At 40.1% G+C, this 14,936-nt stretch overlaps 1 protein-coding gene across 21 annotated transcripts in view; it reads left to right on the top strand.

Annotated features, from left to right (window-relative positions):
* Positions 1 to 14,936, top strand: part of TCF4 (transcription factor 4) — a 315,197-nt gene that overhangs the window by 91,189 nt on the left and 209,072 nt on the right. For 18 of the 21 annotated variants that reach the window (XM_043546602.1, XM_043546604.1, XM_037902556.2 and 15 more), the window contains one exon: positions 12,496 to 12,557. The exons of the other annotated variants lie outside the window; for them this stretch is intronic. In XM_043546602.1, coding sequence (XP_043402537.1) covers positions 12,496 to 12,557 — 62 coding nt within the window. The remainder of the gene's footprint in view (positions 1 to 12,495; positions 12,558 to 14,936) is intronic. 21 annotated transcript variants of the gene reach the window in all.

The following is a 14,936-nucleotide window of genomic DNA, read 5'->3' as shown; positions in this document are numbered from 1 at the left end:
ATGTGGCACATGGTTAGGCAGCATGTATATGTATGGAGGAGCAATATGTCAGTCATCATTCATCATTCCCAAACCTGACAAGATAATCTGTTGTGCCCTTTTTTCTCTATTTACTCATGTCATTTTTTGGTCACTATTATGTTCTAAGCTATGTTGTCAGGTACATATCACCATGTCATTTCATCTCTTGTTTTTCATAACACCATTCACATGCTATCTCTTTCTTGAAGCAGTTAATCCACAATTTTGCTTTCCAGCTCTCATGTATTGTTGTTACTCTTGGAATTTCCTCCAATTTGTTGACCTTTTTCTGGGAGCAAAGTGCCCAGAGTTGTATGCAACAGCCCTGGTGCAGTATCACCAAGGTGTTATATATAAAGGGAGTATCGCCTCCTGGTTCATGATGTAATGACTCTGGATCCCAAACTTGTTAGTGATATTTTTTTTCAAACGCTATCATGCTGCAAACTCATCTAAGTTATTGTCCCATATCAACCCAGTCTTTTTTGATGTTAACGCTTTCCAAGCATCTTCCTTTCATTGAAAATCTGTATTTTGGACTATTTCTCCAGTTAGTAGTTTGCATTTTTCCAGGAAAAATGTCCTTTTGTTATTTTCTAACCATATTTCTAACTCCAATCTCTCTGTGTGGGGAACTCCCAGAGAGTTCAGACAATGGAAGTTCCACCAAAGAGGATTGGACACTGTGTTCCTTAGCATTACTTCATTGTCCTCACTACAGTTTACAACACCTTCCAGCTTAGTATCATCTATGAATGTAATCATATAGTTTGCATTTATTTTTTCCAAATCATTAATGAAGACATTAAATGAAACTGTGCCTAATAGTGATCTCTGTATTACAGCACTGAGGCAGCTTCCCCAGATTTGGTACATTGCCTTTTCCTTTTACTCTTTGTTTATAGTACTGTGGTTTTGAATCCATGTGTGCTCATAACTAGGGCTCTACCAAATTTGCGGCCATGAAAAACGTGTCATGGACTGTGAAATCTGGTCTCTCCCTCGTGAAATCTGGTCTTTTGGGTGCTTTTACCCTAGACCAGTGTTTCCCAAACTTGGGACGCCGCTTGTTCAGGTAAAGCCCCTGCTGGGCCGGGCCGGTTTGTTTACCTGCCGCGTCCGCAGGTTCGGCCGATCGCGGCTCCCTCAGCCCGCATCGCTTCCCGCAGCCCCCATTGGCCTGCAGTGGCGAATCGCAGCCAGTGGGAGCCACGATCGGCCGAACCTGCGGACGCCACAGATAAACAAACTGGCCTGGCCTGCCAGGGGCTTTCCCTGAACAAGTGGCATCCCAAGTTTGGGAAACACTGCGCTATACTATACAGATTTCATGGGGGAGACCAGCATTTCTCAAATTGGGGATATTTTCAAGTGGGATTTACTGAGACATTGTACGAAGTCTGTGTTGCATCCACTGCAGTCCCTTTGTTTACTAAAATTGACCACGTTTGTCCAAGATGATTTGTTTCTTATTAAATCCATGTTGTTTATTGTTCATGGTTAAGTTGCCCTTTCAGGCCATGTCTACACTACAGTTGCTACAGGGGCACAGCTATGGCGCTGCAGTTGTGTGGCTGTAGCACTGTAGTGTAGACACTTCGTACATCAACAGAAGGGGTTTTTCCATAGTGCAGTTAATAATCCACCTCGCCGAGAGGCAGCAGAAATCTTCCGTCGACCTAGCAAGCGTGAGAGCCATAGCTAGGTCAGTTAAATTTTCTGGGTAGTCCAGGCCTCAGACCCTGATTCTGGAAAGACATATTCAACTTTACATGCTCTGGGTGAAATCCTGGTCCCACTGAAGTCAGTTGGTCCAGGATTTCGCCCTATGAATAGTTCCATTGACTTTAATGAGATTACTCATGATGTGTAAATACATGCTTAAATCTTTGCAGGATCAGGGCCTAGGAGTTCACAGAATTATTTTTTGGAATACCTGTAGTACTAACTTACTGGTGAATTAATGTAGACTTACTGAATAGTAATTGCTGAGAATTTTTTTCATTTCTAGAAATTGAAAAATGCATAATTGTTTTGAGTACCATTTTATGAAGGAATGGTTTGCCTTTGACTGATGATAGTGTACCACATCTCACTCAAAAAACCCTGCAAACAAAATAAAAAGAACAATGGACAAATATGCAAGACACAGACTTTGATGTTGTATGCCACATACAACCCCATCATGGCCAAAGGCAAATGGAACTGTTCAAGGATTCATGCTGAGAATAACCCATCAAACAAGCTCTGTACCTGTGCCTGTGACATTCAAGATTCTACCTTGTATGCAGAGAGAACTGTTGCACATAGGTAAGGGGTTTGTAGCCCCTCCACATTGTCAAAGGTGAGGGTTGGAAATAGGGCATCATGCTGACAGCATATCAAGACTGGGAAGCCTTCTCCCAGAATCTGCAAAGGTTTTATTCCACTCTGTAGGGGTAAAAAAATATTTTGCAAAGTTACTATTTATTTTAAAACAAATGTATAGATATAATCAAAGTTGTTGTTATGAATAATGTTGATAAATGTATATAAAAACCTTTTCACCCTGGTCAGAGTGCATTTTTCAGATGAAGAACTGGAGTTATTAAAAGAATCCATCCTTTCCTCCCCTACCTAGGGTTTGTTTTTTTTAGAGATCTCCAGCATGTGTACTTCATATAAGTACTCCTGTTTTTTTAAAAACTGTAACTGAGATAAAGAATTAGTAGTTTTAAACAATAGGAACTGCATGTTCCGCTGTGATCAAGGAATTAGATAATCAGGCATGTTTGTTTAAGGGGTCTGTATCTTGAGGCTTTTATAGGGCAGTATTAAAGCCCTGAGCCTTCTTATTATGCCAATACCCAGAAGATTGCTTTAATGAGAAGTAAAGGGCCTTTTTCCAATTACAAGGGAATAACTGTATTAAGTTCCTGTGTTATGTCAACCTGCTTTGATTTGATTACTGTGAAAGAAATGGATTTATCTGTCAGTGTTACTTAATTAAGACTTCTCATTGATGTTTTGCAGAGTAATATAGTGTGGCTTGCACATTTAAGTCTAAATACGAAGAAGATTGGTTGAAAGCTAAGACACAACCCCTGAAGATAATGTCCAAGAGCAATTGCTTGTCACTTTCAGATCACAGGCCAAAACTTTAACATAGGTGGAAAAATTTGAGTATTTTAAAGGCTTAAGTTAAAACAAGGTTGATGGCAAGGAGCTTTCAGTGAAGTCTAGGACAAGTAGAAATTTCAGCTTTTATAATCTGCCTTGTGTGGGGGTTACAGAGAGAAATGGGATGGAGGAGGGGCATGCCCTGTAACTGTTCTATCAGTGCAGTTTCTCTAATCTGGTACTGAATAGCGTATGTGGGTAAACAGAACAGTGTCTTAGGAACTTCCTTCTGACTTGGTATAAGCTACCAAACCTCACCCACTTATTGACCTTCTTTCTACCCTCCCCGAGTCAGCCCTTCTTCTCCTTATTAGTCCCAGCTATCCTGAATTGTTGTGGGATGTTCAGAACCTGGGAGCACCCTAGTCTCTGTGTATCTGCTGTTCCCTGGGATTTTTAGCAGTCCATAGTGTCCTGGGAGATGGCACACGCAGTGCAAAGAGGAGGTGGTGACACAGTAGCAGGGTGCTGCCCAGCAGAGGATTTTGAAATCTCAATTCAGGAAGCCACAAAATATGGGCTTACCTTTAAGCATGTAAGTAGTTCCATTAATTTCAGTGGGACTGCTTCCAAGAATCATAGAATCACAGAACTGGAAGGGTCCTCGAGAGGTCATCTAATCTAGTCCCCTGCACTGGAGGTAGGACTAAATATTATCTAGACCATCCCTGACAGGTGTTTGTCTAACCTTGCATGCTTAACTTTAATTAAGCAGGTTTCCATACTTTGTTGGATTGGACCAGAGTACTCAACAGTTTGCAGAAGTGAGCCCTTTAAATGCAACCTATTATTATTATGTTTATATGAACAATAATAACATAATAATTAAATTAAGTATAATAAATGGCTGCAGATGGGAAAAAACACGAACTAGGCTCTGATTGTGCAACTGGATCATTGACTTCAGTGGTCAGCCGAACATTGCACAAGAGTCCATCTCACAGATTGCAGGTTGGGGAGCCTAGTCCCAAAGTTCCTCTCTCTCTAGTCAATGAATGGAGGACATGGGGTTAGCTGATCAAGATTCAGCTCTGAAATACTTGTTTTTTAACCGATTCATAAAAAGTGTCCCTCACTCAGCACATATGTTCTTAGCATTAATAAAAAAAATTACACAAAATATAGCTCTAAAAACTCTCAAACTATGCAAATACTATCCCCACCATTATCCATAGATCATAGAATCATAAGACTGGAAGGGACCTCGAGAGGTCATCTAGTCCAGTCCCCTGCACTCATGGCAGGACTAAGTATTATCTAAACCATTCCTGAAGGTGTTTGTCTAACCTGCTCTTAAAAACCTCCAATGATGGAGATTCCACAATCTCCCTAGGTAATTTATTCCAGTGCTTAACCACCATGACAGTTAGGAAGCTTTTGCTAATGTCCAACCTAAACCTCCCTTGCTTTAATTTAAGCCCATTGCTTCTTGTCCTATCCTCAGAGGTTAAGAAGAACAATTTTTCTTCCTCCTTCTTGTAACAACCTTTTATGTACTTGAAAACTGTTATCATGTCCCCCCTCAGCCTTCTCTTTTCCAGATTAAACAGATTTTTTTCAATCTTCCCTCATAAGTCATGTTTTCTAGATCTTTAATAATTTTTTGTTGCTCTTCTCTGGACTCTCTCCAGTTTGTCCACATCTTTCCTGAAATGTGGCTTCCAGAACTAGACACAATACTCCAGATGAGGCCTAATCAGTGTGGAGTAGAGTGGAAGAATTACTTCTCCAGTTTTGCTTAAAACACTCCTACTAATACATCGCAGAATGAGGTTTGCTTTTTTTGCCACAGTGCTACACTGTTGATTCATATTTAGCTTATGGTCCACTATGACCCCTAGATCGCTTTCCGCAGTACTCCTTCCTAGGCAGTCATTTCCCATTTTTGTATGTGTGCAACTGATTGTTCTTTCCTAAATGGAGTACTTTGCATTTGTCCTTACTGAATTTCATCCAATTTACTTCAGACCATTTCTCCAATTTGTCCAGGTCATTTTGAATTTTAATCCCATCCTCCAAAGCACTTGCAACCCATCCCATCTTGGTATTGTCCACAAACTTTATAAGTGTACTCTCTATGCCATTATCTAAATCATTGATGAAGATATTGAACAGAACTGGACCTAGAACTGATCCCTGCGGGACCCCACTTATTATTCCCTTCCAGCATGACTGTGAAACACTGGTAACTACTCTCTGGGAATGGTTTTCCAACCAGTTTTGCACCCACCTTACAGTAGCTCCAAGTAGGTTGCGTTTCCCTAGATCAGATAAAAGGGGCTGACAATATGGATTTTTTAAAAATTAACTAATTTCAAAGAAAGAAAGAAAGAAAGTTTCTGATAGAGCATGCTTTAAATAATGTCCTTATTTAAAAATCAGATCAAAGGGGCTGACAATATGGATTTTTTAAAAATTAACTAATTTCAAAGAAAGAAAGAAAGTTTCTGAAAGAGCATGCTTTAAATAATGTCCTTATTTTAAAAAAATCCTTATATGTAAACTTTATAAGGATTTTTCTGCTTCCTGGCTGATGGTCATAAAAATTATTTTATCAAGAAGCAAACTGACCAGACAGGGGGACCAGTAAAACTGACAACACAAAGTGCTGTCAAAGACACAATGTAATAGAAATTGAAAAACAGGGAAATATTGCTATTTACTGTCAACTATATGAATCTTAGATGTTACTTGCAACTATGTTCCTGCTCCTGCATTTGGATCCACACAAGTGAGCCCTTGCATCCGTGCAGAGCACAGTGGATTTCAGTGAACTCCATGCATGTGCAAGAGTTTGCCTCCACGGATCAGATTGCTGGATCAGGTGGATACAAAGCTTTCAGACACACATGTAATTTTCAGGTTGTTGGCACCCTTTTAAAAGCTTAACCAAGATGATGCAGTTTGCACTGCCCCTTGAAGCATGTCAGACTCTTGTTCTGGCAGACCACGAGCCACATCAAAGAATGGAGCCACCGGTGTTATGTGCTCGTGAGAAGTCAGTCCACTCATTAGACTAGCCTCTATTCTGCAGTGACTCAAGCTTCCAGGTGCTTTTCAAGTGCAGCCTCAAGTAGAACATATATCCTTGAGGTTACACAGGTCTGGATTACTGTGGTGAGTACTACAGCAGGAAGGAATGGTCACAGTCTCTGAGCTAAACTGTAGATGGAAAATTAAAAAAAGCATTACATGCCACTGTTGTCACTTGGGAATTCAGGAGTAGTTATGGGTACAATACAGCCGAGGACGGTAAACTGAATTGACCAAAGGTGGATATTTTTATTCAGTAGGAGGCACGCTCACAGCCCTGGCCCAGTCCTTTGGATGTTTTCTCCTTATCAGGAGAAATTTCCACCATAACAGAGGGGAGACTAAATTAATTTGCTCCCAGACTTTTGTCAGACACTGAGGGAGAAAAGAGACTATGCTGTCTGATATCAGCAAATGGCTGTGTAGGTTTGAGTGTCAGCCTTGTACGGATGATACTGCAGGCTATAATGTTAATGGGATTAGTCATGTGAGTAAAGTTAGTCAAGTTAAGTTTGTAAAATCAGCCTTCATTGTTCCTAAGGTGTGGGGGTTGAAATGTGCTGCTTAAATGTAAAAGCACTGTTATTATTACTGTTATGTAATGGATGCAAACAACACTACCCAAAGTGGCAACTTTTGTTTCACTTTCAGTTTCACCCACAATTATTTTAGCCTTTTCAAATATGCAAGTCTTCCTTATTTTTCAAAGTTAGTTTTAGGAGCTAAAAGACCAGTTTTGTAGTATTTTTCTTGGTTTGTTGGTGATGTTTGTAACAATATCATTAACACTGTGACAGCATTTACATTATAAGCTCCATTTTTGGAGGTTTATAACTCAGCGATAAACATTTACTGCAGGCTGATATTTGGCACACCTGTTAAGTGATTAGTTTATATTCTCATGTAGTCATATTTGGTATTTTGGAAAGAGAAGAAAGAAACATTATAAATATAAAGAAGACGGTATAAGAAAGTTAGAGATATTCACACGGACAGAGATGTGCATAATATGCACTATTGCCAGTTTGCCTAATGGGTTTCATACGGATTTTGGAAGCTATAGTAGAGTGATTGCGTGGTGGTCCAATGCCTGATCCAGAGCTCGTTGTGGGAGCATTTCCACAACTTCAGTGAGCTTTAAATCAGGATCTGAAAGCATTAATTATCAGTTACATAACACAAATTATTTAAAAAAAATCCTGCTTAATTAACCGAATGGCATGGATGATCTGATCTGTCAGGTGAATGATACACATTTTCTTTCTTTGTCTCGAGCTTAATTAAATATTTACCTGAGAATGTCTTTTGTTATTAACACTTGACACTTTTATTGAGATAATAGGAATTATGATATGGGAAAAAATAAAATTGAACTAAAAAATCTTTAAGATAAAAATATTTTGTTTACAAAACATTAATAGTCATACTACCCATATTTTAGATTTCCTAATGTACAGCTTTGTTCCTCAAACACTTAACCTACCTAAGTTAGAAGTGCAAATGTACTGTTAGATACCCAGTTATCTATATCAGAATATATTATATATACTCACCCACATATATTTAAATGCAATACTATGATTAAAATTCCTCTAGCAATCTAGACCAAATATGTCTTTTTGTGTTCTTAGATTAAAAGCTACTGTTTGTGCTTAACAAATAACAAACAATGATATTATTAAATCCATAAGAAATAGGATGGAGAATAATAATGAAATTTTATAGTGCATTATGTGCCAAACTTATGTCCTCATCCGGAATACTGTGTTCATTGATAGTCACACTAACTCAAAAAGATACAGGGGGAATATTGAGGAATTCAGAGATGGGTGATAGGAATGATTACAGGCATAGAAAGATTTCTATGTGAAAAGAGATTTAAAATTACAGGTTTGTTTTGGTTAGGGGGGAAAAAGAGAGATGGGATAGAGGTATACAAAATGTGAATGGTAAAGAGAGGGTAAATTGAGCACTACTATTCACTTATGTTGTCATATAAGTACCAGTGGCATTGAAAGAAATCAAAAGGTAACAAATATAAAATTGGTAAAAAGAAATACTTTTCTCTCAGTGCAGCCTGTGGAATTAATTGCCATTAGATATAATTGAGACCAACCTCTTAGCAGGGAGTACAAAAAATAGCAGACATGTATATGGATAATGAAAATATCCACAATTACATTATATATTTTTTGCCTTGAAACATAAAGGTGCTTTTTAAAAAAATCCTTAAAATCAAGCACCACAGAGTCAGGTAATTTTTGAAGTCAAGCTTGTTTCTTCAGCACTAATTCAACCATGTTGTAACATTCTCTGTTCCTGAATCAGGCTCTAGCAGTGCTGGGACATACATCAACTCTTTCTCTTTTGAAAAAAGTGCCACAGCTCAAATTCTGTGAGAGCCAGTTCCCTTTGAGCCCCGGTCCTTTTGACTCACAGAAAATTGAATATGTGACCCTGGAGTGTCAGAACAGGGGCCTTGAAATATAATATTAATAGCAAAATCAGATTTAGTGAAATATAACACGTCATGAAAAGAGACTGAATGAAATTTACTATTCTGGCCCCACTTGATCAAAGTTCTGAGGCATGTGCTTAATTTTAAGTATATGAGTATTCCCACTGACTTGAATGAATGCCCTAAATTACAATGACTTAAATGGAACTGCTCACATGCTTAAATTTAAATCTGTCCTTAAACGCTTTGCTGGATTGGCACCTTATTTAGTCATTAAATGTTTTTTGGTAACTGGAATAGCCTGATGAGATTCCCAACCCAGTGTACTGAGGATTCCATGAGGACAGTGTAAAGATATTGCTCAGGAATGCAGCAGTGAAATCAGGAAGGCCAAATCACACTTGGAGTTTCAGCTAGCAAGAGATGTTAAGAGTAACAAGAAGGGTTTCTTCAAGTATGTTAGCAACAAGAAGAAAGCCAAGGAAAGTGTGGGCTGCTTACTGAATGAGGGAGGCAACCTAGGGACAGAGGATGTGGAAAAAACTAATGTACTCAATGCTTTTTTTGCCTCTGTCTTCATGAACAAGGTCAGCTCCCAGAATGCCGCACTGGGCAACACAGCATGTGAAGGAGATAGCCAGTCCTCTGTGGAGAAAGAAGTGGTTTGGGACTATTTAGAAAAGCTGGACGAGCACAAGTCCATGGGACCGGATGCACTGCATCCGAGGCTGCTAAAGGGGTTGGTGGATGTGATTGCAGAACCATGGGCCATTATCTTTGAAAACTCATGGTGATTGGGGGAGGTCCCGGATGACTGGAAAAAGGCTAATGTAGTGCCCATCTTTAAAAAAGGGAAGAAGGAGGATCCTGGGAGCTACAGGCCAGTCAGCCTCACCTCAGTCCCTGGAAAAATCATGAAGCAGGTCCTCAAGGAATCAATTCTGAAGCACTTAGAGGAGAGGAAAGTGATCAGGAACAGTCAGCATGGATTCACCAAGGGCAAGTCATGCCTGACTAACCTAATTGCCTTCTATGATGAGATAACTGGCTCTGTGGATGAGGGGAAAGCAGTGGACATGTTATTCCTTGACTTTAGCAAAGCTTTTGATACGGTCTCCCACAGTATTCTTGCCAACAAGTTAAAGAAGTATGGGCTGGATGAATGGACTATAAGGTGGATAGAAAGCTGGCTAGATTGTCAGGCTCAACGGGTAGTGATCAATGGCTCCATGTCTAGTTGGCAGCTGGTATCAAGAGGAGTGCCCCAAGGGTCGGTCCTGGGGCTGGTTTTGTTCAATATCTTCATTAATGATCTGGAGGATGGCGTGGACTGCACCCTCAGCAAGTTTGCAGATGACACTAAACTGGGAGGAGAGGTAGATACACTGGAGGGTAGGGATAGGATACAGAGGGCCCTAGACAAATTAGAGGATTGGGCCAAAAGAAATCTGATGAGGTTCAACAAGGACAAGTGCAGAGTCCTGCACTTAGGACAGAAGAATCCCATGCACTGCTACAGACTAGGGACCGAGTGGGTAGGCAGCAGTTCTGCAGAAAAGGACCTAGGGGTTACAGTGAACAAGAAGCTGGATATGAGTCAACACTGTGTCCTTGTTGCCAAGAAGTCTAATGGCATTTTGGGCTGTATAAGTAGGGGCATTGCGAGCAGATTGAGGGACGTGATCGTTCCCCTCTATTCGACACTGGTGAGGCCTCATCTGGATTTCTGTGTCCAGTTTTGGGCCCCACACTATAAGAAGGATGTGGAAAAATTGGAAAGAGTCCAGCAGAGGGCAACAAAAATGATTAGGGGGCTGGAGCACATGACTTATGAGGAGAGGCTGAGGGAACTGAGATTGTTTAGTCTGCAGAAGAGAAGGATGAGGGGGGATTTGATAGCTGCTTTCAGTTACCTGAAAGGGGGTTCCAAAGAGGATGGAGCTAGACTTTTCTCAGTGGTACTAGATGACAGAACAAGGAGTAATGGTCTCAAGTTGCAGTGGGAGAGGTTTAGGTTGGATGTTAGGAAAAACTTTTTCACTAGGAGGGTGGTGAAGCACTGGAATGGGTTACCTAGGGAGGTGGTGGAATCTCCTTCCTTTGAGGTTTTTAAGGTCAGGGTTGACAAAGCCCTGGCTGGGATGATTTAGTTGGGGATTGGTCCTGCTTTGAGCAGAGGGTTGGACTGGATGACCTCCTGAGGTCCCTTCCAACCTTGATATTCTATGATTCTATGACAGCGGTCATACAAGCTTACTCAAGCATTCTTGAGTACGCCACAAAGAATATAATGCATTCAGCCTTAAATAGTAGAGTTTAAGGACTGTAGCCTCTTCTCCTGGGCCTTGACACAACCTACTAACATGACCTGCCCTGAGGCACACAATTTGCTGTCTGACTATCCATGAGGGACATCTGTTTGCAGTTGGGGTGCCTTTTGAAGCAGCTTGTCTGCTTCCCTTTGTGAACATCCCATCTAAAACAATATAAAAACTCATTATGACAGAGGTGACAATTTTAACAGTAATAAAAACTCCTCATTAAAAAACAACAACTCTTCTTACCCTAGGACAGACCAAAACAGAAAGAATAAAAGAAATTATACTGGCATCAAGAGAAACAGTAACAGAAAAATGTTATGCAACTGCATTCCACACTTGAAATAACATTTTTGTAATACTCCTCCAGTTTTGTCACGGGAAATTTAGAGTTGCATTCTGTAACACTTAGCAATTATATAGCACCTTTTGTCCAAGGATCTTGAATCACTTTATAAAGAATAATTTATTAAGCCTTACAGCCCCTTTTTGAGGTAGGTGTTGTGCTATCCAGTTTACAAATGGCTAAATGGGCCAGAGAAAGTGATTCACTCTTTGACCATGTCTACTCTACAGGGGCTATTGTGGTAAGCTATGGCACTGTAAATAACCGCATAGTGTAGATGCAGCCTACCCTAGCTGTGTCCACACAGGTGGCTAGTTTGGCATAGCTGTGGCACTCAGGCGTGGGGATTTTTCACATTCCTGAGCTCCATTGCTATGTCAATCTTTGTTTGAAGTGTAGACCAGGTCCCAGTCATACATCTGTTCAGCAGCAGAGTTCAGGAGAAAATGTAGAGTCCTGATTTCCCGGCCCATGCTCTAAACACTAGACTGTATTACCTCTTTGCAGTTTTACCATATCTTTCCTATTGTATGTTGCTACTGCCTTAAAGGGAGGGGGCAGAAATGTTTAAGTGGTTGAGCACACCGCTGAAAGCATTCAAAGCTAATGGAAAGATTCCCATTGATTTAAATAGGCATTGCATCACGCATTAAGGAAATTCAGGAAAATGCTGAAGTATGTAATTACATCCATCTCTGTTCAGCATTAAGCATGTGCGTAACTCCTCTTGACTTCACTGGGACTTAAGTACCTTCTTTCCTGAATTGGGTCTGAGTGAGGATTAGACATTAGCTTCTGGATTTTGTCTGTTTTATCACATCTTATTTTTGATGTTTGAGTAGATGTATTTTGTGGCAAGGATTTTGGTACAACTTTAACTGGTACATCAGAGTCAGGTTTTTAAGTCTCATGAAACACTGAGCCACTGAAGTAATTTTTATGTTCAAACCTCTGGTTCCTGAGGGTCCAGTCCATTTCTGCTGTGAATTTAAATGAGTTAATTTAAGTGGTTGGGTCAGAAGCCACTATCATCGTAGTAGCCCTATGCCTGATTCTTAATTAAAGGCAACAGGAGATTAATTTGAAACATTAATTTAAAAGTGCTTACACAAAAGGAAAGAATTATTGCAATAAAGCCTAAAGAACTTTTTTGTCCCTAGATATAGAAGACAGAACTAGCTCAGGGTCCTGGGGGAATGGAGGACATCCTAGTCCATCCAGGGTAAGTATATCTAATCTTTTTCCTAAACCAGACTTCCTGCATATGTAAATTTACAGTCTTAAATTTGAGTTTTACCTGATTGCATAGAAAAATGTACATGCAAACTTGGCTGTAGACCAGCTTCTCTTCAAAATTGCTTTTTTTACATTCTTATCTGATCCTGTGATTGAATTTGACACCTGCTCCACTCTTGCTAACAGCTAACAAGAATTTTCATTAGCCATTTTGCCTTGCTAGTCAGTATCAGCCATTGATCCAACACTATATGTTATCTCAGTACTGTAAGAGGCATTTTTTGTTATTGTTGACATTTCACTTGATGTAGTTAACTTGCTGGGAGATTTTATGTCTCACTGGCACAGATATCTACATGCAAAAAATCCATTGCATAGTACTGGGAAGCACTTGTACCCTCAAAATGTGCTCCTTCCTCAACGGGGGTCAGATACTGCCACTCTTCCTAACATTGAATGGTACCTTAGAATTATAGAACTACAGGGTTAGAAGAGACAGCAAAGGGTCATCTAATCTAATTCCCTACCAAGATGCAGGATTATTCCTCACTCCTTGGGTAGTCCCACTGAAGTGGAACTACTGGAAGGGACAACCACTATTCCTCATGAGTAGACAAGTGTTCTCAAGGATGGCAAAATCTGAGCCCACATTTCGTTGTTTCCACTCAGTCTGGCCATTTACAGCATCTTTCTACTTCAGACCGCTCTTCAGATTACCATCTCTGCATTTCCCTACCTTAACATTCTGCTCGGCCTCTGTTGGTTTCTTCAGTGAAATGGCAGAGTTCAAGACATTAACAAAAGAGTACAAAGTTTTTAAAATTGATATTCCCTGCTTTGGTGGAGGTGTAGCCTAAATGTCTTTAGAACAAATCATTAACTCACAACGGGCTATGTATGTGAGGCTTAAGGGACCCGTAACATTTTGGGGACAATCTTCAACAACTACAGGCCTACAATCTGCCTTTAAAATTGTTCATTCGTAGGCAAACATGCATCTGTATCCTTAAACACAAGGACTAGTTTTCATTTACATTTACCTATTTTGCGTGTACAAATGCATGTTTGCACAAATTCTTACCTATTTGCTCGGGAATGCGCATATTTTGGTGGCACAGCAGAGGTAGCCAGTTTGAAAATATAGCCCTTAAACGTATTTAGGGCCCACCAATCTTTTCCCCCAAGCTTGAAGGGATAATACCTCCACTTTCAAAGTCAGAACATTTCAGAGGGCTGTGGATAGTGACTTCTCTTGTCTTCAGGCAATGTGCTACTAACTTTAATCTTCAACGTACAGTAAGATCTTCCTTCTTACCAGTAACTTTACCAACCCATTGCTCCAGCTGTCAAGTTTGAAATTCTAATGCATTATTTGGATGAGCTGAGGAAATCTTTCCTGCTCCTCACATTGTTAATGCACACACACTAACATTAAATTAATTCCTCTTACAGTAAAGTGTTGCTACTGAACTACTGCCTACCATGGGAATTACTGAGACACACTGTATTTCTTGTTATTTTTATAATAGCTGGAATACAACATAATTCATTAGTTTTGACTTTGAGAAAGTTGTGTTTAGAATTGCATGCAGTCTCAGGATTAAATTTCCATTTATTTGAGTGATAAGAAATATCCCTTCCAATAAAACTATATATATATACACACACACCCCAGCGGTTCTGTCCACTTATGAGCCAGATTGTATAACCCTTACATACACTGGGGGGGCATTACTCACCTCAGTAGTCCCATTGAATCTACTCACATAAGTAAAAGTTCACCAGCGTAAGTAAGGATTGCAAAATCAACCCTCTCTGGAAAAGGCCGAGTCCTGAGCTCTTTAACTGGGCAGACCTCCCATTGGGATCCGAAGCTTTGAGCCTCTGCCCCAGTCCAGTTGCAGGATCAGGGCCTTCATATTGTTCTGAGGATTGGGCTCAAAAATCCCAGTATATACTGCAGGAATAAGATTACGTCTTCATGTATTCTGCAAATCCATGATATAAAAGTATGCAAGGCAAAATGTGGCTTCACCCTTATTTTAAAAGTTTATTTATGTTGCTGTTTAATTGTCTCTTAATGAGTGTGAAGGCACAGGGCTTGCAGGCATCGCTAGCTGTGTTTCAGCACCTTAAAGTAAGAGTCTAGTGAGGTGAAAGACAGCGTTATTGTTCATACTCAGTCCATTCTTTTTTTTTTCCCCCCCTCCTATGGGCAGATTCTGCCTTTGGCTAGCATTATGCCAACTGACACGTCTAAGTAAATATACTTAGCCTTGCATTACACTGCAGCCAGCTGAGCAGAATGATTTTTTCCCCATGTACTGCATACCAGGATTGAATCTCAACCATTTCCATAGAAGAG

The sequence above is a fragment of the Chelonia mydas genome, chromosome 5 (assembly GCF_015237465.2).
Source record: "Chelonia mydas isolate rCheMyd1 chromosome 5, rCheMyd1.pri.v2, whole genome shotgun sequence".
NCBI lineage: Eukaryota > Metazoa > Chordata > Testudines > Cheloniidae > Chelonia > Chelonia mydas.
The sequence above is the reverse complement of the archived record's forward strand: the minus strand, read 5'-3'. Positions and strand labels throughout refer to the sequence as shown.